The sequence below is a fragment of the Urocampus carinirostris genome, chromosome 16 (genome assembly GCF_059441175.1).
Source record: "Urocampus carinirostris isolate Australia breed hairy pipefish chromosome 16, RoL_Ucar_1.0, whole genome shotgun sequence".
NCBI classification, from domain to species: Eukaryota; Metazoa; Chordata; class Actinopteri; order Syngnathiformes; family Syngnathidae; genus Urocampus; species Urocampus carinirostris.
The window spans coordinates 17,712,122-17,737,709 of record NC_142364.1 but is presented as its reverse complement, the minus strand read 5'-3'; the positions used below and the strand labels follow the sequence as shown (position 1 = coordinate 17,737,709).

The 25,588-nt window shown below is 38.9% G+C and overlaps 1 protein-coding gene across 4 annotated transcripts in view; it reads left to right on the top strand.

Annotated features, from left to right (window-relative positions):
- The first annotated feature begins 216 nt into the window (after nucleotides 1–216).
- Nucleotides 217–25,588, top strand: part of sh2d3ca (SH2 domain containing 3Ca) — a 73,417-nt gene continuing 48,045 nt past the window's right edge. For 2 of the 4 annotated variants that reach the window (XM_088355883.1, XM_088355887.1), the window contains exon 1: nucleotides 217–611. In XM_088355883.1, the coding sequence (XP_088212009.1) occupies nucleotides 531–611 (81 nt within the window). In that variant the 5' untranslated portion in view covers nucleotides 217–530. Of the gene's footprint in view, nucleotides 612–699; nucleotides 767–919; nucleotides 993–25,588 lie in introns of all 4 variants that reach the window. The other 2 variants (XM_088355886.1, XM_088355885.1) reach the window with 2 other exon arrangements.

The following is a 25,588-nucleotide window of genomic DNA, read 5'->3' as shown; positions in this document are numbered from 1 at the left end:
TTTTTGTAGTGGTGGGGGGCTTGTGGTCCAGTTGAGTGGGTGGGGTTTGCCTGCAATTGGACAGAGCTTTCCCCTGCCAGTGTTCAAGTCTGCCCTCCCTCCCTCCCATCCATCCTCCCACTCTCACTCCCCCTCCCTCTGATCCGTCCTCCCCCCACCCACACGCCTTTCACAAGCAAGCAATGAGGTAATCCTTAGCAGCCGCGTGAAGTGCAGCAAGTGCGGCGCGAGGAGCGAGAAACAGCAGCCGGCGTCATGTCAGGAGCTCTGATACTTGCCGGCTTTTATGACTTTTCCTGTGTTAGTTGCTCCCATTAGTAGCTTGGGCATTTTTGGAGGGGTGCTCTTTTTGTAGGGGTGTCACTATGTGGAGGAGCTGTTAGGCTAGGCAAAGCAGGGGCGGAGGAGGCTCAGCCTGCACAGGGGTTCTGGGGTCTTCTATCGGATACCCTGTTGGGGGTGAGGAGACGGAAGCAAGAAAATAAACGAGGACGTGAGCAGAGACTTCAGGGGAAAGGTGTGCGCCCATCATGACGGAAAGGTGCAGTCTGTGGAGCGCCCTGTCGGCTGCAGCATGCTGTTTCTACCGGGGGTCTTTCATGCAGGTGCAGGTCAGTGCGCGTTGCATGATATGTGTATGGATAAATGATGCATAGATGACTCCCTCGCTTGCAAACTGACATGTTGGGGACATCATAGAAGTAGAGCCGGGCTGTCAAAAGCATCGGCAAGTGGCATGTTGCACTTCTTGGGAGTTTCAGTGAATGTGAGTGAAGTCTTTGGTATCATTTTCACTTGATCTAATTCCAGTGCGGACTTTGAAACCTAATATGGTGGCCCTATATGTGGGACAGGATGCGGCTGACACTATATTTTGCAAAACATACTGCCGACAGTAAAAGCCTTTATCAGATTTCAGATGTGAAAGTGCTACCTCATTAGTTGAGAACATGGATTTAGACAACAAAAAGTCTGCAAAATTTAAAGATGGGGTAAGTCTTTAAAAACTTAGGAGATATTTTCTCTATCACGTATGTGTTAACACTGCCCAACTGCAATCGAAGAGCCCTTATTTTAAATTTTTAGGGCAGCAATTTTCAGGAGGTAGAGCGCTCGTCTTGGGATCAAGAGGTTGCAGGTTCGATTCCCGGCTCCCCCGTGTTATATGTCAAAGTGTCCTTGGGCAAGACACTGAATCCCTAATGCTCCCGATAGCAGGTAGTTGCCTTGCATGGCTGACACTGCTATCGGTTAGTTAGTGTGTAAAAGGAAAAAGTGTGAAGCACATTGTAAAGCTTTGGGAGGTCTTCATTGACTTGAAAAGCGATGTATAAATGCAGACCATTTACATTTAGACCATTTACAACTAACTTACCTTTATCAGTGATTTGGGGCAGGAAACATTAGGTTTAAAGAAAAGGGCTTTGTTCTTGAAGAATGATGTCATGTTTGGCCCGGGAAGTTTTTTTAGTTGTCAGTGTTGCATGAAAATAGTGAAATTAAGAACGGTTCTGCTTTTGGTAAATTCCAAACACCAACCGAAACCCCAAGAAAGATAAAAAAAAAAGTGTTTATTCAAGCGTGTCTAAGAAATGCACGTACTATACTTGCATGCTCATCATGAATAAGCTAAGGCTGCAATCATGACTTTAAGCCAGGAGATGGCTGCAGTGGGTAAAAAGGTTACAAATTCCATCCAGCTTTAAGTACAATTGTGCACATTTTTTGCCACTTTGTTTTGCCGTTTTACCATGACCTGATGCAATATTAAAAAGACGGTGTATTATTTAGGCATCTCCTAGTGGTTAAAAAAAAATCAGCATTTGTTTAAAAAAAATAGATTTAAAAAAAAAAAAAAGCAAGAATACATCAACTACAATATAAACATGAATTTTATGAAATACTCAAGGGTCGACATATTTTTTATCTATTTGACATAACACAAGATCAGCTTCACCTAGAGCAGGGCTTCTCAATTATTTTCATTCACACCTAAGGAGAAGAAATCCTCCCTCAAGAAGTGTCCGTCTCATTTGGGTGAATTATTTTTTCCATGGGGTCATTTATACTCAATGCTTATACTCTGTGCTATATGCACAGTGTAGAGGTGTAATATAAACAAAACACCGCCAATTAGAGCTCCACTGCTCCCTAGAGTAGTGGAGGTGCATTTGCACTTGATTCTTTGGAAAGTTAAAAAAAAAGAAAAGAAAACGGAGCCTTGCGCCCCCAAAGGGTCCTGCCCCACTATTTGAGAACCACTGACCTAGAGGGAGCTGACATGATTGTCGGCCTTCTTGCTACTAAGGCTACTCAAAAAACAAAAACCTTGTGAAAAGGCTGTGCAAAAAAAGATAAGAAGTATGACACGGTTTGACCACTGTTGGTATTCTCCCTTGTGCTGTTTAGCACTCGCTTTCTGTTGCACTACATCTAGTGGTCAAATATTACTCACTGTCCCTTCAAGTCAAAAAAACAAACCTCCACCACATCATTGTTCCAAAATTGTCTTTTTTTATTTGACCAATAAAGTTGTTTTTCTAGTAAAATTTAAAAAACTACCTATAATAAGAAATTATGTGACTTATTTTGCTTAGTTTAGGTAGTTTCATTATTTTAAATGAACATTATTCTTTATACAGGAAAACATATTTTATTAAAAAATCTTAAAAAAGTAAAAGAAAAATATTAATAATATTATTGATACGTTTATAGTTTGATAGACACTCAAAATAAGGCGAGAATATATCCATTACTTTTGAACTCGCAAGCAGGACGGGAGAGGACTGTACAAAAAAACCCTGACGATGCAAAAAATCCAATCTGTTCTAAAGATCCTCCCCTGGGCCATTTCTTTTTATTAAATCTCCTAGGTTACAAAGGGCAGATCAACCCTAAAGGGCGCCCAATTCAAAGAACGGCAACATGATTGGCCAATAGTTACAGCAATGTAACGGTGCATTATAGTCATTAAAAACAACCTTGGCATCCCATGCAATTCCCTTTGCAGGTGTCCAATAGTAAAAACAGAACTACATTCTTTATTGCAGGTAAGCAGAATGAACCTATGAATGATAGATTTAATATTTCAGCTCATTTTTAATATTAAAAACTTAAAATGAGCACCACTGTCTGCCAGTGGAAAATATGGTTATACTTGTTGCCTTGTTTTACTACAGTTTTTCCCAATATTCCTAACTGGTCTTTTTGTGGTCTTGATTATTTAATAACGTTCTAAATAGGATTTTAAATATTATACTCATGTACAGTACTTAGTATGTCAGTTGCACTACACAGTATGTCTATTGTTGCAAACTCACCTTTTCTTGATGCTGCATGTTACAGTTTATGAAATCAATTTAAATATACGTTGTAAACATGTCAATTTTATTTTAGATATATATTGTGTGTGATGGGAATGAGTGGAGATGTGTTGTAAAAGGATATTGGGATGTTTAGACGTGTTCTAGGGGATGGGCAAGGCACCAGTATGATGCGGCAGGGGTAAACCAGTGAAAGCTTTCGGGCCCTGCTGTTGAACAGAAGAGTGTTGTGTCACCCTGACCCGAGTGACATGGCCGCTTTCTCGTGTCCCGTTTCATCTGTAGGGACGAAAGCATGACCAACTTGGGTGCTGAGGTGCTTACCTTGTTTGGGTCCTTGGGCATTTGGGTTGGCCATAGTCCCCCAAATTTTGTGTTTTTTGCTACTTTTTCCCTTTTTTATTTTCTTTGTTATTGTATGTGTTTGTCTTGCTGTTGGTCAAACCTTCGCGAGCGATATGACCAAGGTAGGTAGGTAGGTAGATAGATCGATAGATAGATAGATAAAGAGACAAAATTATTTATATTTTGGAATGTTTTCAATGATAACTCCCTGCTTGGTTATTTTCAATTGCTGTCAATTAGCAACCCTTTTAACTTACAAGTGTGAAGTTGGTCTAAATTATTATTTTAATTGGTATTTGGTTATTAAACTCCAAACACTGCATCATTTACAGACATGCCATCCATTATCTGCACTGCTTATCTTCAGTAGGGCTGCGGGGTTGCTGGAGCCCATCCTAGCTATCTTCGGGCAGTGGGTAGGGGACACCCTGAACTGGTTGCCTGCCAATCGCAGGGCACACACACAGACAACTCACTCGCCCATTCACACTTAGGGACAATTTGAACAGGCCAATTAACCTGACATGAATGTTTTTCGAATGTGGGAGGCAACCCGAGTGCCCGGAGGAAACCCATGCAGACACGGGGAGAACATGCAAATTCCAGACTGGGAAGTTTGATCCCATGAACTGTGCCGCGGATGCGCTAATCACTCAGCCGCTGTGTTTCCTACAGACATACCGATATTAGTAGAAAAAATATTAGATTTAGTTGTCTTTATTGTCATTGATATCAACATTGTGAAACATTGTATGCAACAAGATAAGACCTGGCACTCCAGGGTAAAACATTTAATTTAGAGAAAAGAGATAAAATGCTATCAGGATTAATAGGCTGGAAAAAAATACTACATAGGGCTTAGAATAATTGGGCTAAGTTATGATGATAATAATAATCAATGAAGAATAGTGCATTGTAACAATAGTGCCATGAAAATTAGTGCTATCACATTTCGCAGCAGCAATTTGTAAGGTAGAAATAAAATATGTTAATGCATCTTTAGTCACTGGTGAAACATTTCAACAATTCTGTTTTTACACACACACAAAATTGGCAACTTTACGCATTGTCACTTAGATTTTCATGTTTTGCTTCAGACAGAAGCATTGAGCTCACAATCGTTAAGTTATTTTTAATCAAAGCGGCAGCGGGTATTTGTGTAACAGTTGTTGAAGCGGGTGAATTAATTAGTTAGCAAGGCCGTTACGAGTTAAGTGGCAGTCTCTCTATGGTAAATGAAGAATAATTGCTTAAATCTCTGCAACATGGGATTGTTTTCAAACACTGCCTTTTGAGCTGGCCCAGTATTGACTCCCCTCTGATCCATTCTCATTAAAGATAGCGTGTCAAGCACATTACACTGCAACACAAGCAGAGGTGTTCTAATTGTTTATGTACAACTCTTACAGAAGGTAATTGACAGCATCTCATTTATTTATTTCAACATTACCATTCCCAGTTGTTGTTGGATTAAACTCCCCTCCAAAAAATACACGCAATGAAAAACATGCCACCCAGGCAGAAACTTTTCTTTAATTAAAGTATATTTTTTCATTGCATGTTAACTTTCGACCAAAAATACATAAATATTAACTTTCAAAACTGTTTTTATTCAAACGTTGCCCTACTTATGAACGAGATTTCCGGACGATCGTTCGTAAGTTGCTTCAGTGCTATATTTAGTTTCATTCAAGTATGTTTAAAGCTTGTATAAGTCATATCGTTTGTACTAAAAAAAACATTTGATAAAATAGTATGCTCTATAAAGTTGAGTTTAACTTACTTTTGATAGATTAGCTTCAAAAGTTAAGCGACTTCCTCTTCTGTGGTAAAAAGTGGCCGAAAAAAAAAACGATCCAACTATTTTCTCAACCACATCAAGCTTTCTCATTCCACTTTCATAAGCTTCTCACTTCTTCTTTACACTTTACACCAACCATATTGAATGGATGCACGAGATATAGAACTATAAAAAGTTCTTAGTATAAAATGTTTACACATGAACTAGGAAGTAGAAGACGGATTTCTTCTTCGGGGTGGATGCCGGGTGACCTCTCACAGCAGCACACGTGGGTAGCGGCGGAAAGAAGCACTACAGTACTGTCCTGTACTCGGAAAAAAGTGCACACAATACAAAATCTAACGTACAGCAATGTCCGAATATTTGTCGACATACCGAAAGAAATATTTGTACGTTTTTCGTAATGCCAATGGTCGGAAGTAGGGGAGCGTCTGTATTTACATACATTTTTCTCACTTCAATAACTGTTTTTGTAAATATTATACAATACTTAATACACAAGACTTATTTTGCCCATTTTATTTTTTTATTACTTTTTCACTTAATTTGCCAGAATAGAAATATATTAAAAAAAAAAACAAGATATTATCTGAGTGAAATAATTTGCCAAAAATGTTAGCACGTTTGTCAGTAATTGAAGAAAAACTGAATGAGGGTTCACCAATTGTTTTCAAAAGGAGAAAAGCATTTTATCTTTTATATGGCTTTAGTAGCTATCTTATTTTTATATTATTGTTAGAAAATGTTTTTAATTGTTAAACTTTTATCTTACATGGATTTCATTTCTTTGACGCCTTGTCTAGCTGTTAAAAGGACACTGTAACATCTAACCACTAAATATCGCTGAATTGTGTAGTGCAACCAAAAACGAGTGCTATAAAGTACAAGGAAGAATACAAACGACAGGGACTGAAATTGACCAAACCGAACTATTTTTTTTCTCTATTTTTTGCGCAGCTTTTCGCAAGGTTTTTGGTTTTAGGGATACCCTTTTGCAGCAAGATGAGAGACAATCAGCTTTATCTAGGTCTGTGGCCTCAAACTCGCAGCCGGGGGGCCAATTGCTAGCTTGAGACCCCCAGCTTTATATGAAGGGACAAAGTATTATTAAGCACTTTTTCTGGCTAGAAAAACACCCATAAAAAACATTTATTTGAAAAATAAGAAAAATATAAGAACTTTTATATAAAGATAATTGTTTAAATATAGTCGTAGCTTGAGAGCTTTGCATTTATCATACATTTAATTAGCTTCACCTCCATCTTGGTGATAGGGATGCCCAAAAACTTCAAATATTCGGTTTGGACTTTTTTTTATTTGCTGAATTAATTATTGATAAATTTTCTTGAAGTGTATGTTTGATGGTATGAGGAATGAATGATCAATCAATAATAACAAATGTGGTTTCAGCAGTATGAATGGAGTGTGCTTACATTTGAGCCCCTGGTCTAGACTGCACCATTCTCACAGTGTGTACACACATGAACACGCACAAATTCTGCTGGACCATTGTGTTTGCATTATATCCAGTGCTTCCAGCGCCCTTCTGTAACTGGGACAATGCCACTACCCCCTGGACTCTGACAGTGACATCCCCCCTCTTCATCGCACATGCACACACGAGAATGCATGGTTAACTGACCCTCCCCTCTACTTTGATTGTTTTTGAAGTTAATCCCTTATTCTTTCCGCCAGCCACTTTTCCTCTCCTCCTCCTCCTGTGTTCTCTTTTTGCCTGCGAGGCTGTGGCCTCATTCCCTGCTGACCTGAGCATCATGTGGCAGCCATGGTGCCCAAGACAGCAGCCGGTCACTGTGTCCTAACATTCCTGTGCCCGACACTATGCGCACCTTCCGCATAGCTTGCCTGAGTGCCCCCCAGCCTCATGCATGGATAACCACGCCTATGCATGGATACACCACATAATAGACTAGTCAGCATTTCATGCCATCTCTTTGACATGCAGTTTTGCTTTTGAAATTACCTGCTGTATTGTCCGCATCACCCTAAGAGTCTTTTGTCATATATTTTTCATACATAAGGTGCAGCAGACTATAAGATGAGACTACAGTAAGAGCTACTGTGTGTACAGATACATATAATGCAATACATTAATTAGGGTTCTCACAGGTGCTCGAAATCCTTGAAAATGCTTAAATTTTAATGTTGTACCGTAAGTTTGAAAAGTTCTTGAATTTTGGGTGAAATGCTTGTCAATGCTTGAAATTATTGCCATGTTTCTCGGCAGTCTGACGCTGTAGACCACGCATAAATTTAGGAAAATAAAACGTCTGATTCTAAATGACCCCGACATTGCTCTCTAGGGGCTTTTCTTTGCTATCGCATTTTTTCCCTTGCGATAATTGGCAGCTGGCATTAGTATGTATTGTGTTGTTACGTGAAGTGTCATCGCCCCTCTATGTGCCCTACCCCCTACAATGTGACGTAGCCAAGCTGCACACGCATTGTTGAGGCAGAACGGTGGAATTCATGTCAGTTTATATCACCGAATTGACAGAAGAAGATCATCGATCATTTATAGAAATATCTAAAAAAAGTACAAAGTATTTGCAAGAAGAAGGATAGCAATATTTTTTGGGGTGATCAAAGTCAACAACAACACCAACAAAAAACATTATTTTGATAAGCGCTGGATGAAGACAAAAAACATAAGTTAAATGGACGAAAATAGTGACTTAGATGACCAGTTTATATTTACTGTAGCTTATCACACAGTAAAGTTAAACTTTAGCAGAATTTACTTTCCCTTCTCTACAGTTTTAAATCAGCGAGCATCGTCAGTAAAAAAAGAACAAAAAAATTATGATTTAAATTTTCAATGCCGGGCAGCACGGCGGCGCAGTGGTTAGCGCGTGTGCGGCACAGTTCTAAGGTCTTGGGAACCTCCTGTGTGGGTTAGAATCCAGCTACCGGACTTACTGTGCGAAGTTTGTATGTTCTCCCCGTGCTTGCGTGGGTTTCCTCCGGGCACTCCGGTTTCCTCCCACATTCCAAAGACATGCATTTCAGGTGGATTGGCCGGTCCAAATTGTCCCTAGGTGTGAATGAGCGAGCGAGTTGTTTGTCCCTGTGTGCCCTGCGATTGGCTGGCAACCAGTTCAGGGTGTCCCCTGCCCAATGATTGCTGGGATGGGCTCCATCACCCCTGCGACCCTACTGAGGATAAGCGGTGCAGCTAATGAGATGAGATGAGATGAGATTTTTAATGCCCGATTCAGCGAATTATAGTTAGCTACAGTAAGGGCTTGTGTCTACCAAAGCAATTTCTTATTCTGAGCACATTTTTTCTAATTGCTTGCAATGGCAGCACTATTTTTACGTTTTGTTGAAAACACGGGCAGAGTGATGAGGTGCTGGGCAGGTTTTCTGTGTGCTCCTGCGCTAAACCTTCTCTTATGGGCGTAGAGTTGTAAAATGTTTAACTATGTTGAAAATTTTACACTAGTTAATGTGCCATTTTGCACTGCCATTTAATCGCAGTACAAGCGGGGCGGGACAAACACCACAGCAACCGAATGTCATCAACTAGCCCAAAATTTTTTCTGGCAGATAGGTAGCACAAATACATACCATGACAGTTGCGATCATTTATATAATCTGAGTTATTTTGATTCATTTCACATTTATATATGGTTTAAAACATTACCACTCAATAATACAAGTTTATAAGACACTGGCAGGACCTATTAAACCCTAGTAGCCCTCCAGAATCGTCCTATGTATGGGAAACACTGCCTAATGTTTACGTTTGGTTTTGGTGTCACCTCTTGAGAGTGGTGACCCTTCTATTCACCCTTTGGAGAATTCTTGTTTGAACTCCACTTAGTCCTCCATTGGTTTTGCTGCATGCACAATATCCGCTTTTTGTATTCGGTCCAACCGTATCATGTGGAAAAGCACCATTTTTGTAGTTTTTACACATCTTGTAATCGAGTTTGGGGTTATTGGTTTGATGGTAAGAAAGGAAAGCACAACATCACCCTGGGCACATGGTCTTGGAAACTTGCTTACAGCCGGTCACAACAATTTAAACCTCAATCGTCTTGTCCTATAGAAGATAGACTCTTGCCAGTGTCGGTCAGTGTGTGTTGTGACCCAACACACACACAAACTAACTGGTATGCTTTAGCAGTGAAATATTCACCATGTAATCCCCTCCTCTGTGCTCCTCTTATCTGTCTCCTTCTTGCCCTCCTCCCTAAAAAGATTTTCGCCATAAATCCTCTTTCAGCGTGCCGGCTTGTCGCACCCTGGAGGCTCATAGTGTGAGGGGCAGCTGTGTATGTGTCCACATCCTCATTAGTGCATTGCCATGTTTTGAGCATTAATTAGGCGTGGAACTGTGGCTGTCGGTTACATATTTTGGTCTCGTGTACATTTTGTTCGCGGCGTGTGTTGTGACACGACCGTGCAGAAAAATGTATTGGTTGAAGTCTGTGTAATTGATAAATAAATCTATTCCGTTGTTCCGGATTTGATAGAAGAAGCTGAGCTTTGATTTGAAATTTCGGAAGAGTCACAATATATCAAGCATGGCAAATAAATTGGATATACAGATTACATATTCTTTACTTGTTCTCTCAAGCTTGCATCAGTATTAATAAATGCAAGGAGGATTTATGACTGATTTCGAAAGTACGTGATCTGAATTTCTAAACAAGTTTGATTGTGCTGCAGTGTAACATGACATCATGCTCAGTCATAAATAATTTTGCTAATTTATTTATTTTCATTTTAGCTTTATGATGAGCTCCAGCTCGCTCACAAACTCCGTAAGAATACAATTTAGAGATTATTTTAATAATTGTTTCAAGAACCAACAAATGACTAGAAATGTTGGCATTTTTTTTCTAAATTTTCCTTTTTTTTAATAACATAGGAAGAATAGTTTTAACAATACCAAATATGAATACGAGGAAAATTAAAAAAATGGAGCAATATTCATTGTTCTACTGAAAATTTTGATTGTTATAGATATCAAACAGTTGTATTCATACCAAGTTTGTTCAATAAAACTTATAAATGATCGTTTCTTTGCTATGTGCAGTTATTTTTATCACATAGTCTACAAACCACAATAATCTTAAAAATGGCACTCTTAAATGATACCAGGAATTTAGTTTCCAATTGGATGATTCCCGATATCCATTGTGAAATACAATTTTCAATGTTTGGCAGCTCAGTATATACCTTATCTATTATCTTAAACTAAGAAAAATAATCCTTTGAATCAGCAATATCCTCTGCAGATACAAAAACTTTTTTATGAATAGTTTTTTCCTACTTTAATATGTGTTTAACTTACATTTCTTAAAAATAATATATATGTATGGAAATAAAAAAACGAGACTATAGCTGAATTCAATCCATTAACGGAGAGTCGAATCATTTAAATGATAAGTTTATAGTTTAGTAGAAATTCAAAATACGGAGATTATGAATTGTGAGCTTGCAAGAGAAACTGGGGAGGTGTGCACAAAAGTCAAGTCAAGTCACATTTATTTATATAGCCCTTAATCACAAAAATATCTCAAAGGACTGCACAGGATTACCATTACAAAATTACACAATTACCTGATCTTAAACCAGCATGCAAAAATCCTCAAGATAATACATTAATACATTTCCAATCTTTTCAAAAGGTCCCCCCTTAGCCTTTTCTTTTTATTAAATCTCCTCAGATATGAAAAGCAGATCCGCCCTTAAAAGGTATGGAAATCAAAGAACAGCAACGTTATTGGCCAATAGTGACAATGACGTAAACGGCACATAGTAGTCAAAATAACGAAAAACAGCATGGAATATACAGTAGGACCTCGGTTATCGCGGTTAATGGGGACCAAAACGACCCGCGATAAGTGAAAATCTGCGAAGTAGTGACGACCCTTCAAAAAAAGAAAAAAATTAATTAAAATAAATAAATATATATATATATATATATATATATATATATATATATATATAATTTAATTTTTTAATTATTTTTTAGACCCGGTTAATGGGGAGCAAAACCACACGCTAAAAGTGAAAATCTGCGAAGTAGTGACGCCCCTTCCCAAAAATAAATAAATAAATAAAAAACGTATTTATTTATTTATTTTTTTAACCATTACAGACCGCGAAGCTCTGAAGCCGCAAACATCAAACCGCGAAGTAGCGAGGTCCCACTGTAGTCGAAATGATGAACTGGCGTCCTATGCAATCTCCTTTGCTGTTTTCCAATAACAAACACATAAACAAGAATAATTAAATTTTCAGTAGTTTTTTTTTTTTTTTTTTTTTTATGTGTTCATTTGAAAGTGCACAGTATGTTTAATTTAACTACTTTGAGAAGTTCTAATATATTTCTAGCACTATATTTTGATTATTTTTGGGCCTATTCACCCTGATAGTCCAATCTCTTTCTCTTTAAAGTTTCTATATTACATGTTTAACCCTGGAATGCCAGTTCTAATCTGGTTGCATCCAATGTTTCACAACGTGGATATCGATGACATTAAAGACAATTCGAATTTTAATTCATGGAGGAAATATAGCATGATTCATTGGTGGCTATGTCTGCACCGAGAACCATGTGGCTCCGTCCTCGGGTCGATGAAACGTGCGGTTTCAGCTTATTAGTGGCACATTGTAGAAGTAAAAGGGACAGGAAATCATTATTTGTGATTGAGAATGAAGGATGGACTTGAACACACTAGTTAAACCCGGGGTCTCAAACTCAATTGAATTGGGGGTTGCTGAAGCTAGGATCCGGGTGAGGTTTGGCCAAATGGTGTTTTTTCACAGGGAACAGTGCTAATAAAAGGATTCCTGTGTTGTTAAAGGGACAGTGTTTTATATTTGTTGCTGTAATGTGTAGTGCTAACAAAAATGAGTACAAGGAAGACTACAAACAATGGGGACTGAAAGTGAGCAAAAGCACCCTTTTCCTTCTGATTTTTACTTAAGCCTTTCTCAAAGAAAGACAAAAAAGAAGGGAAAAATATTTCTTTTTTAGAAAAAGAATAGAAATAAGGAAGAAGAAATGAGGAAAAGAGGAAAAAAGGAAAATGGGAATAAAAATAAAAGTTGGGCGAAGAAAGCAAAAAAGGAAAATAGAGAAAAAGAAACAAAGAAGAAAAGAATTAAAGACAAAAAAAATAAATGCAATATTCTCTCTTCTTTTCATTTTATTTCTCTTTTTTTATTTTATTCAAATTTTTTTTTAGTTAAACTTTTTGTCTTGTCTCTTTTTTCATTTTTCTCTTGATTTTTTCATTTCTGCTCAATGCGAGTTTGAGACCTTAAACCTTCATCAAATCTCACATACTTTAAATCTTTCTTTAAAATGTATTGCTCGTTTTCACCTCCACACTTGATAATGATGACTGAAAAATATCTATTGACTTGTTCAATACCAGACGGTTGCTCAAATGGAAAGTGCAGAAGTGCATTGGGGCTGATGACCCCAATTTTTGCCATTGTGTCTTCTTTTAGAAGACCTACAGAAAATTTAGTTCTGTAGCTCTTTGGGGAAAGGAAAATTTCAACCCTCATCTTATGAAATACGTATCTAGCTTTTACTATTGTTTTTTTAAAGAACAGTTGAACCTTGCTAAGTTTCTTGAAAATACTTGTTTTCATGAAAAAACTGAGAAAAATACTTTTTGAAAGGATGCTTTTCAATGCGTCCACTCTCAATCACTGGATAGAGGAAGAAGAAGACGTGGGGGCTCCTCGACGTGTGGACAAAGATCTGTTCAACACCATTCCTGCCCAGCGTTAACACCTTCAGGCTCATTTTTAAAAATAAAGTAATATAATATTTTTACTAGAGGTTGAGCGATTATCGGCACCAATATTTTGGAATTTGACGGATATCGGTATCGGCTTTTTTCCCCGCCTATTATTAAGTCACAGATGCAGCCGCTCCTCCTGCTCCTATAAACCCTCTTTCCTCCACTTCCCACTCCTCCCCTCCTTGCTATCTGACCCGTGCCTTCTGATTGGTTAAGGGACCGGGGGCGGAGCCACTCAAGAAGGAACTTTAGAGCAATTGCTCTGCTCAGTCGCCCCGACATGCCTCTTTCGGTGACATACAGTAAAAGCATGATTGCGATTAAAAGATAGCGTAAAAGTATAGTTAACTCTTATTATAACATTAGTTCGTCAATCAGGCATTTGTGTTTGTGATTGAGAAATAGCAGAAAAAGCTCGTTAAAGAGGAAGTGATTAGCTCTCGTACCATAAGATTAGTTTGTCTATCCAACTCTAAAACAGGAGTGCTCACACTTTTTCATTCGCCAGCTTCGTGGGAATTTACGTGCCTTTTTGTTTTAAGTTTATTTAAGTTATGTTGGTTGTATTGACATTTTTATTTTTTGTGAAAAGTTTCGGTGAGCTATTCAAGTTTTTATGTACCCTTTATACAAGTCTTCCTTTATTTCCTGCACTGTAACTTTATGGTTTTAGATAAAGATTAGTCATGTTAGTTTTGTCGAAATTGTGATATCTACTGTAAAAAGTTACATAACCTGTGGTCTGTGCAGCTCTTTGAGACTCCTTGTGATTAAGGGCTATACACATAAACATGAATTGAATTTATAACAAAAATCCTTTCTTTATTTTGCATTATTAAACATTTCTTATGTTTAAGGTTTTACAGATATCGACTCCAGATATAAGTTATAGGCTGCTTGTTAATACTAATAATCCATATCGGCTCTGAAAACCCGTTTCAGTCCATCCTCCATTTTAATGCTTGCCACTTAAGGACAATGCTTCTGAAAACGTTATTTCTACGTTATGGCACTGAATAAGGTACGGTTTGCCAGAAGATACTATCATGTCAAGTGTTTACTCTGGTCAGAAGTGGCATATTTCAATCTATAACCATGGGAGGAATTCTCCGTATTCCGATGGTTACCCAGCAGTGAGGTGATTTCTTGCCCCGGGCCAAGATTACCGTTCTCCACCTCAGCGCCTCGTGTTATCACCGCCGAACCTCTTCAACATGATTGAGGAGAGCTTCCTATTAGAATAACAAAAAAGCTGGAACAAATGCTGCCGCTTCAGGAAGGGGATTACTCCGGAGAGGAGCTGCCGGCGTGTCAAATATTTGGCCCTATCAGCATTTGAGAGACTGATCGAATGTAGCGTAATGGAATTGGAGGGTGAAACTAACTAAACTGAAGCCTCACGGATTTCAACGCTGAAACTCGTAAGAAATATGGACTTCGTTTTATAGGACAGAATGTATATGCAGATGCTCACAAAATGTTAACAAGCACTTGATGGGTTTTCTTTAATAGAGAAAGAAGGCTGACTTTATTTCTCCAATGAATCTACTTGTTGGCTCCTTATCCGGTGCTTTCCCTCGCTTACAGGGCCGTAGCCCCCCAAACGCACATTACGCCTAGGAGGGCACCAAAAGAAATGAGGGTCGTGAACAAAAGGCTAAAGTGTTAAAAGTGTTCGAAACACGCGCTAATATGGGTAAACGATACAAAAGCCTAGCCATCGCAATAGGCTGGACCTGAGGCCTTGCTTTCTTTCCCGACGCAGCTTCAGTCAAATCCTGGACACGATAACAAACCACGAAGCACCCCAAGTGATCACCATTTCTTTGCGCTCTTCTGACTATCCTCAGAGTCCAATTTGATTGATGAATTTCTTTTCAACCTAACAAGCCACTGAAGCTACTAGCTGTTGCGTTTGTTTTTGTGGCGCCCACGCCGGCTGTTTGACTGGCAGCATAGACCAGCCTATCACAGTTATGCACACAGACAGTCATGTCCATCCAACATACGCTGGCGTCTGATTGGTTGTTGCCGTTAAAACCCGAACTATTGTAATTCTGGTTGGCCAAACACTCCATCACTCCAATAACAAACTATGAATCCTTGGAAGAAAAAAACCCAATGTTTTGGTCTTACATAATTGCACTACGTCACATTGCAATTTCGATTAGATTTTGGTTAAACGTGCAGCCCTAGTATTTACAGTGCAGTATACATGTGACCACGTCAGTCTCTCCTTTACATTTTTGTAAAATGAGTGGAGGGTCCCTTCAAACATTGATCTTTCACAACAAGTGTTGTCAGGCAATCTTTCCTGAGACGTGGAAAGCTGAGAAGTTTGCCCGTGGTATTAATTTATTGTGTTGCGCCCTTTGTACCAACGCATGCCTCTGGATCGACTACACACACACAAACGAAGCATATGTTGGGAAAGTCACAGCTGACAGCGGGTGAGCGGCATAGTGATGAATTTGAGGGCATGAGGCGTGCAATTGTTAGCCTTCTTCATCTTTGACCTCTGACGGCTGCAGCTTGAAGTTCTCTGGTATGTGACTAGTTATAGGGGAGCTTTCAAATTCATGCTTCATTTATGTACAATCGCTCTGTAAAACAACATCAAAACAATGGATGTTGCAATACACTGACATCGTCAGCAAGATAGATAGGTCATTAACATTTCTTCATTTTCCTCATGCTAAAGTTTTGAGTTTTTTTCTTGCCCTCATGTAGGTTTTAGATCTGGGGATGGTGTAATAATATCCTGTAGTCTGTAATAGTCTGTGCAGCCCTTTGAGACTTCTTGTGATTAAGGGCTATACAAATAAACATGACATTTGCATGACGTGGCAGCAAGTATTTACTTTGGATTAGTGCTTTCGGATTTCCATGTTTGATAAAGTTCGAAAGACTCCCAGTGGCTAGAGTTTAGAAAAAGCAGTCCTAACACTGGGGAAATATAAACATCATTTTACTGTACGAACAGACTGCAGGCTGTTCAAGTGTCTTGGTGTGATTTGCACGCAGCAGCTGATACTGGCACACTTGTTTTATATGATTTCTTTGAAGAACACATATATGCACACGCCAAGACTTGCATACCCATACCCTTGGGAATTTTATGGCTTCCGCCAACAATTGCATTTTAACTAAGCAGATTTGCCCGCTGAGCTATTCTGAAAACGTGGATAAATATGATTATTGGTCATTTTAATTGTAAGTCAAAAGCCTTCTTGCCTAGCATAAAGACATAAACAATTTCACCGCTATCGAAATCCACCTATTAACCATCTCAGTATTCAGCAAGTTTGCCATTTATTTGCTAAAAAGTTCAAAAAGTTATTTTCACTTGAATAAGACCGCTTAAAATGGGGTGTCAGTAACTTAAAATTTTGCTACCACGTTACCTAGCTTGAAGTCATGATCACGGCCTCGGTCAGCTCATCCCACCACCTTCTTTTTTATCTTTTTGGGGTTTTGAGTTGGTGTTTGGACTGTATTTGAAACAAGCCTTTTCTTATTTTTGCCATTTTCAGGCTATACGAACAGAAAAAATGGGAACGAGCATGAAATCATTCTCCACCCCTCCCTCATTTCCTGCTTCCCAATGTGTTGCAATTTCCGGATCAGCAGTGCTAAAGGAAAGATTAAAGCAGATGGGTGCAGTGTAAAAATATATATAAAGGCTCTTTAAACTTAGTTGGGCATTGTTAACACATACTTAATAAAGCAAATTTTATGTTATACACTTTTTAAAGACACCTCAAACAACACAACCTACTTTTAAATATAAAAACAAAGATCAGAGTCGGTGACTACTCAACAGTTGAGTACTTGTATTGGTGTGAATCTAAAAAACTGGCATTGAACATCAGTAATAACAACTTTAAATGCAACCAAAGTGTTAGCATTTACCACCATTGTGACAATTAGTGGTGTTGTACATGTACCACATACTATGTTTCAGTTCTGTATTTCTTAACTGAGTGATCAGTGTTAAAAATGTGTCCAAGTAGCACTTGAAAACATCATCATACGCAGGCTAGTTTTTTAAATGCTTTAAATTGCATTGCAACCAACAACATGAGAAATATAATAAAAATTGGTACAGATAAATGCTATATACCCGCTAAAGTATATTACAGTAACTATATCGATTACAGCTATTTAGTGCAATCTAATTTCAACAGTTTTATATACTCTAATGAATTACAAGGATTTACTGGCAACTTCTATTACTTACATTTTTTTAAAGTGTAGTTGATGTTCCGGAAGTAAGGACATGGTTTATTGTACATTTGTCAAAGTCAAAGCCCGTGGGCCAAATCTGGCCTGTGAGGTTTTCTACGGCCCCTGAGATGATCTTAAGTCACTATTGTATTATAAACAGGGTTGGGTAGGGTTACTTTAACTGGATTACTTTTGGATTACTCCAATACCAAATATGCTAATAAAAGACAAAATAAACTAAATATGAATAAAATTATGACTCAACACGTCGTAAGCTTTCTCTCCTGGCTTTGATCTCTTTGATCTCCGGCAAAACTAACATAAAATGCGACAGAAACAAAATGAATATAAATCCAAACAGCTTGCCAACATCATTTTTGCCGTTCGATGTATTCCGTTACTCCCCAAGCCTGCACACAATTTAGTAATTTTATTCATATTTAGTTTCTTTTGTCTTTCATTAGCATATTTGGTATTGGAGTAATCCAAAAGTAACTGAAAGTAATCCAGTTAAAGTAACCCTACCCAACCCTGATTATAAACCAAGACCACTCAACTAGTTGGTCGGGATCCCAAGGTGGGGAGTGGACCGGTTTTCAGTTGGTCGCAGGGCTTTGCAAAATAATGTTTAGTACAAGAAAAAACACGCCTTAACATTAGATGCTGATAATGCCCTGTTCAATCCCTTTTTGCTGTTCAGTCAATGGGCCCCATCCTAATTGTGTTTGAGAGGGACCACATCTCATTTTATTGTGTTTTGTTGGTTTTATTTCATTTTTAAGCCAATATTACTGGATCCATAGAAGGTTAACGATTGGGGAAGGAAAAGTGGAAAACAGTGACAAAAACAACAAAGATGGAAATGATTGTGAAATACAAAAATGGTGGACAAGTGTCTGCCATTAATGCGCTGCTGTACAGTAAAACAATTTTAAAATGTTAAATCATTGGCCTTTTACCAGTATATCAAAATGTATTATCTACATAACCCAATAATTAATGTTTTGGTGCACGCTGTATTAATATTTTAAATTTTTTTCAGTATGTGGTTATTTCAAAAGAAGTTTTATGGGGTCGCTTATATGCAATGTATGCTTATATTAATATATTTCTACTATCATTGCTTTAAACTGCACAATCATTTAATTTGGTAATCTTGAGAAGTGGATTTTCTTTCTCTTGATTAAGGTGGTAGTTTGTCTTTAGCGTGGAATGGTGGGTCCTGAAGTCAGACCAGTTAAGAACCACTTCACTAGACTATGCCTCATTTTAAAAATTTCTACATTCGATCAAGCCTTTTTTTTTAATAGACCTTCTGTCTGCCTGACTTTGACACTCTTGGTTTACTGAATTCTACTTTGCATCCGGCAGGCACAGAAAGACCCTCAAATAGTATGAGTGACTGGCTTGCTGGCATCTCCCGTTCTCACGTGAAATCCTGGAAAAAGCCAGACTGTCAATTACGAGCCGGCAGGTGACATCATGCACTGGGAAAGATGGGGGGAAGGAGTGAGGAGTTGGTGAAGGGAGACTAGAGAGTGAGAAACTGCTTCCTAACGGCACATCACAAGCTAATTTCCCATATGCTACAAGCGACTCTCCTGGGAGTGTTTACGTACACGCACCTTCCACACGGCGGGAATTACTATTTTGCCCTGCCTCCCGTCATGCCCGCTTGAAAGCTGTCACAAGGGCAGAGTTGCCTCTCTCAAGGTGTGCTTACATCAATACGAAAGTGGCAAGTGAGAGTCCCAGCTCCATTTGCATTACCATGACAACCACCCAGTAACAACAAGGAGACAACACCCATTTTTTCCCCAACCCCCTCCATCCTTCTTCGGCTTGCACGTGGATGATCACTTTGAGTGTGGGCTTGCAGGAGAGCATCCATTAGGGAGCAGGTCACATGATGACGAGCAAGACCCTAAAAGCCTCTCGGAACACGCACATGTAGACGCACACGCGAATCAAGGCGATACCTCAGCAGCCGGCCAATAGCGACGCTCGACTCGCCAACCTCCACAAAGGGATGACATCATCGTCGGCCAATGAAACAGGGTTTTAAGGGCGTGCTCCTTTTCATGGTCGGCAGTGATAAAACGAATTTATATGCTTTCTAAGGGTCCTCATGGGTTCAAATAGTGATCGTTTCTTTCCCTCTATGAACTCTGCTTGCCTTCTTTGCTATGCACTTGCCATCATAATCATCATCTCTTACTTGAGGTGTGTGCCTTAAGTAGGGGTGGGCGATACCGATGCAATCCGGGTAAATACACGGTAGTATCGATCGATACTGATCCAATACGATACTCTTTTGCTTAGAAATGGCATGATCATTGAATAATTGAACCTTTTCTATATTTCAATAAACACGGCATGACAATTTGACACTAAAAATGTTTTTTTTTATTAAAGTCCTTGATTAGGTATGTGTTAACAATGCTCAACTGAGTTCAAAGAGCATTTGTATTTTTTGTTTTCACTGCGCCTTTCTGTATTTCTTTTAAAATCGCTGCTCGTGACCCGCAACACATTAGGAAGCAGGAAAGGGGGGACGAAGGGGTAGGGTGGGTGGAGAGTGATTTTATGCTCGTCCCCGCGTTTTTCTTTTGTTAGTTTAGCACGTACATGGGTTGAAGTAAGAAATGGCCAGTTTCAAGTACAGTCCAAATGTCAACCCAAACCCCATAAAATATAAAAGTAATAGTTTATACGAGCGCATCTAAGAAATGCACATTCTTGCATGCATTGCATAAGGAGCTTAACAAAGGGTGTAAAGATGACTTAAGCCATTTTCTGGCTTAAGTCATCTTTACACCCTTTGTCAAGCTAGTCAAAACGCTTCGAATTCTGTACAGCACTTTTAAATAATTACACTGCAAACTTTAAAAGCATGAAAAAACGGGAATATTTTTGTCACAACTGTTTCAGACAAGAGCATCAATGTAAAACAAATCTAATTACTATTTAACAATGTCAAAAACACTAACTAAAGTACCTTCCATTTCACACTAGTTTGATATTAAGTCACCGGTGGAAATGAAATATTGTCTCACACTGGCTTTGTTGCCATGGTGACGACAAATTTACAGGTTTTTGCAGCAGCAGAACCGGTAAGAAGAGGTGCTAACTGTGTGCAACACTCAGGCATCAACTTAGAAAGTGTCAGAGACCACTGGGTGAGGGAGAGAAGGGCTGCGCTCTCTATATTGGTAGAGAAGCAAAGTATCAATCCCAGGAAAAATAAAACGGATCCGATCCAAAAACTTGCTTAGTATATCAATAAAATTGATATTTGGATCGATCCAACCCTTCGTCTTAAGTTCCAAGGCTAGTCAATAGATCATTGTTTACTATTGTGACTAAGCAAGATGCGCTTGTGTGTGCGCATGTGTGGCTTGTGGCACGGATAAATGTTTCTATGACAACCTTCTCAACGAAGACCTTCGATCCAAATGAGTCTTTGCATCATCAATTCTCTTGTCACGCCGCAAGAGTTATGGCCTGTTCCAACGCGGTTATTATGTTGTCAGTTTATTAAAACGAGTCTCAAGAAGTCAGTTTTGTGATAAGCCAACGCTATTCTGGGCAATCACAAATTGCTCCTTTATTAAGCTAATCATCTGTCTTGAGTGTTTTGTTTTGTTATTTAAGCCTGGGCGGGAGTTTCCATGTGCTTATGTGGGCCTTAGAGCATTGCGAACAGCATTTGTCTTGTTAAAATGCAATGAAATGTTTCATTGAGGCTAAAACCAAATAATTTTTTAATAAGCAAGCCATATTGTGCTCTGTATCCTTGGTTCTTGTGTAAATCTACTTCAAGCTAAGCTAACATCAACTATCTCCAAGTAAAATTGTGCTATCAAAATGTTTAATCATAAACTATACCAGAGCTGTCAAACTCTGTTTGGCTCCGAGGCCAAATCCAGACTTTCGGTTCTGAGACATGACTTATCAGTAAAACAATGTCCACATTTTTAGGTTTGTTTTTCAGTACATCAGTAACCTACCCTAGATCTTATAATCACGGATGACAAGGGATCTTTTCTGAACGCAACAAAATTCTTCACCAAAAATGGGGAAAATGAAGTTTGGCATTGAATAGGTTAACTGTTTTTTTTTTTAACAGTTGAGTGAAGGCAGTTTTTCACCTGAAACAACTCACCACGCTATACAAACTCAGTACTGTCCTCGAGCGGCCGCAGAGCACATCTGGCTCTTATTTATGTAAAAAAATCAAAAATTTTGATGGAAATGACCCGGAGACTATTTTTGACAAACTCAGATATTTATGGCGGGCCAGATTGAAATATCAAGCTGGTCGGATCCAGCCCGCGGGCCGTATGTTTGACATCCCTGCCTTATACCAAAACGACTAGAAGTTTGGATACATAATATTTCCTGGAAAAGTGGTTGCAGGTAAATTGTTTAAAGAACAACAAACACATACAGATTTAAAGTCTTTTCTTAAAATTACATAAACTGAACACCAATTTTCGACTTTTTAAATTAATTTTTGTTGGTTTTACAGTAAATAACCAAAGGAAGTTGTGAGTACATATACCTTAAAATAATTTTGGGTACCGGCCTGAAACTGGTAACTTTCTTATTTTATTGCAACCCAAAAATAGTGTTTGAAATCACCCAGGCCTACTAATAACTTAGAGCTCGATACCATTTTTTGAAGACTGACTCAATTCATCGGTCGTTATCGATGTCGATACAGATAACGATCCCGCAGAACAGACTGATAAATCCCACCCAAAAAAAGCTTAAAAATCCATAATCCATATTTTCTCTTAGAATAGCAGGAGATATGTGGCAATATCCCTTTGTTAGCTAAATTCTGATTCCTGGGATAGTAGTTGATAGTGATATCAGCCGTCTGTATTTTTGTTTATCTTTAGATAGATAGATGGATAGATACTTTATTCATCCCCGCAGGGAAATTCACACTTCCAGCAGCATCCCTGCGCTGGAGAACAAACAATAATAAAGCAAAAAGAATACAATACACAAATAGCAAGTGTGACGTGTTGATACCCAATGTAGCGTGTTATATAGAGTATCTAGATAGTGCTACACAGAATACACACTGCAATAAAAATACGGTAATATGCAATGTGGGGGGGTGTGGTTTAATGTGGGCCTTTACTCCGCTGGGTGGAGTTAAAGAGCCTCATGGCATGAGGAAGAAAAGATCTCCTCAGTCTGTCTGTGGTACAAGACTGTGACAGCAGTCTGTCGCTGAAGCTACTCTTCTGTCAGGAGATAATGCTGTGTAGTGGATGCGATGAATTGTCCATGATTGACCGCAGCTTTTCCAGTGCCCGTCTCTCAGCTACTGTTGTCAGGCTGTCCAGCTCTGTGCCCACAACAGAGCTTGCTTTCCTCACCAGTTTATTGAGACGAGAATATACCTTTATATACTTTAGCACAATATACCACAAATGAAGCTTTTTTTCACCTTCAGTCCATGAGGTTTTGGGTATCAGAGAGGATGGATATCACTCTAAGAACTGTTGAGTCAAATAAAACCCAATTGTAGTCGAAGGATCAAGAGTGAATATATTTCTTACTCTGGTTAATTTTACCATTCTTGTGTTTCAACATCCAAACACCAGCCTCCATCACATATGCTATCTTTTGTAGAAAGGAAAAATTCAACCACTCAAAATAGATTTACTTTCATATTTTTAACCAGCGCTTATAATTCTCACATTTTTCTACATCCCCCTAATACTCCGATTTAAACTTAAAACCCCCAAAATAATGTAATTTTATTTGAAAAAAAAAAAATGTATCTTGTTGTTACCTGTTATTGGAAACCAGTTCCATGTCCTCATTTGATATAACATCCATCCATCCATTATCTGCAGTGCTTAGCCTCAGTAGAGTCACGGGGGTGCTGGCCGATCAACCTGACATGCATGTGTTTTGGAACGTGGGCGTGGCCGGAGGAAACCCACGCAAGCAGGGGGAGAACATGCAAAATCCGTACAGGAGGATTCGTCCCATGATCTAGAAAAGATGCAGCCGACGCGCTAACCACTCAGCCGCCGTGCTGCCCTTGATATAACATTAATGACCTATATTGTTTGCTTTTATTGACGATGAAATACTTTGCAAGTGTAGGTAGATTCCCCGTGAGAACTTGCGTTCTCCAAAATTAGGATACGCCAGTTAATTACATTTTTTGGCAGCCTGTGTGGTCTTGCTTTTGTCTTTTAATCGATTATATGCGACAAACCGTTGCCAGCAGCCATTGTTGTCACCATAATGCTTGGTCACCATCGTGATTGGTCCCAATAAACGAGCGAATCTTGATTTTCTTATTTTGCCAAAACCTTTAGAGGATCTTTAAAACGGGTTTCAAGTGAGTGCTGGCGCTTGTTGTGACAGCATCCACGGGTGGTGTTTTACATCCTGGCGTGCTTCCAACCATCAAAGCTGATGAAGTCCCCTTCGTCGCTCATTGATTAATTCATCCGATGGCGTGTCACCATATGCGGTTTGCATCCAGAGCTGCAAATAAAGAAACACGGATGACGCTGCTGAAATCCATGACTTTGCTTACATATCTGTGATTTAAACTTATGAGATGCCGTAGATTGTTTACTCTCTGAATATCCACATCCTTTCCGTTCACATTGCTGCTGTTCATCATCAAAGTGTGGCAGCTTCCATTTAGGCAGAACACAGAAAAGAAATGTGTTTTGGGTACGGGGGGGCTGGGGGGGTTATCACACTTGTCACAGTCAAGATGGATGGTACTAGTATGGATGGTAATACTTGAGCCTTGCCTCTAAATGGAAATACGGAACAGACTGTGTGTATGTGTGTTTTTTCAGGGGAATTACACGTCTTGGCCAAACCCACTCGTCGGGGGGTTTTTAGCGTTTGGGTGGCGAGTATTGATGAGACCTCAGACCATCCATACGCCCACATGGCGACCTTTTACCTCCAGAAGTCTGCAAATTAGCCGTTAATTGCTCATCCCCCAGAGAAAGGGGTTGTCAGGGAGTGGCAAGGGCCCCAGGTGGATGTGTGAATTTGTGTCAATGTGTGTCCCATAAAAGAAGAAAATTGATGACCGGACTGGACACGGCCTTAGGTGTTTTGCCGTCTTGTGGGCTTTTTGGCTATTAATATTGATAACGCTATAATGAACTTATATGTCATACTGGGGTTATAGACGTGTCTATCGTTTCTACCCTACAATGAAGAATTATTGATGTTGCTTTTCTTGTAGATGTATTAAAACAATGCAGTTTTAAACCAGGAAACAATTTGTTTCCTTCCAAGTGACACTCTATAACACTACTAGATGTCATTGCATTATGTCTGGGGTACTCAAACTTTTTTCAGCATGCAACCATTTACAAAATGGCCGAATCCAAATGATTCAGACGTAAAAAATCAATACCGTTTTGAAAGCATTTAATTTGGAAAAAATTATACAGTTCATTGATCATTGAAATTTGGTTTCCTCCAATTTGTTACTGCAGGATGAGCAATGTGACGTTCATTCTCATATGCTGCATTTAACTATGAGATGCAGCGTATACCAACAAATGCAATGCACTGAGTACACTTTCCCGTGATCTACTAGATCTATTACCAGTAGGAGCACCCCTGCATTATGAAGTGCAAACAAAGACAAGTGCTACAAAGCACAAGGAAGAAATAAAACTACAGAGACTGACCAAACCACCATGTTTTTTTCTTATTTTCTTCCAAAAGCTATTGTGAAGTTTTTGTGGCTCCTGTAACTGCAAGATGGCAGACAATAATGTCATTTCCCTCGAGGTGAGCCTCATGTTATGTCCAAAAAATATTAGTACTTTGAGTGCTGTTTAAACTCTATTGAGGCGAGCATATTTTTTCATACTTAAGTTTGTTTATGATTGTGATGTTTGTGGTGAGTTGGTTCACATGCTAAGCTGCATGAATATCATATTTTTCCATTATTCCTGATGAGTGTGTTTTGTTTAGAAAATATCCATTTTAGTACGTGATTATAACTTGTAGGGTAAGCTACAAATGTAAGCTAAATGATATAGCATACTACTGAAAAACAAAGCTAAATATTT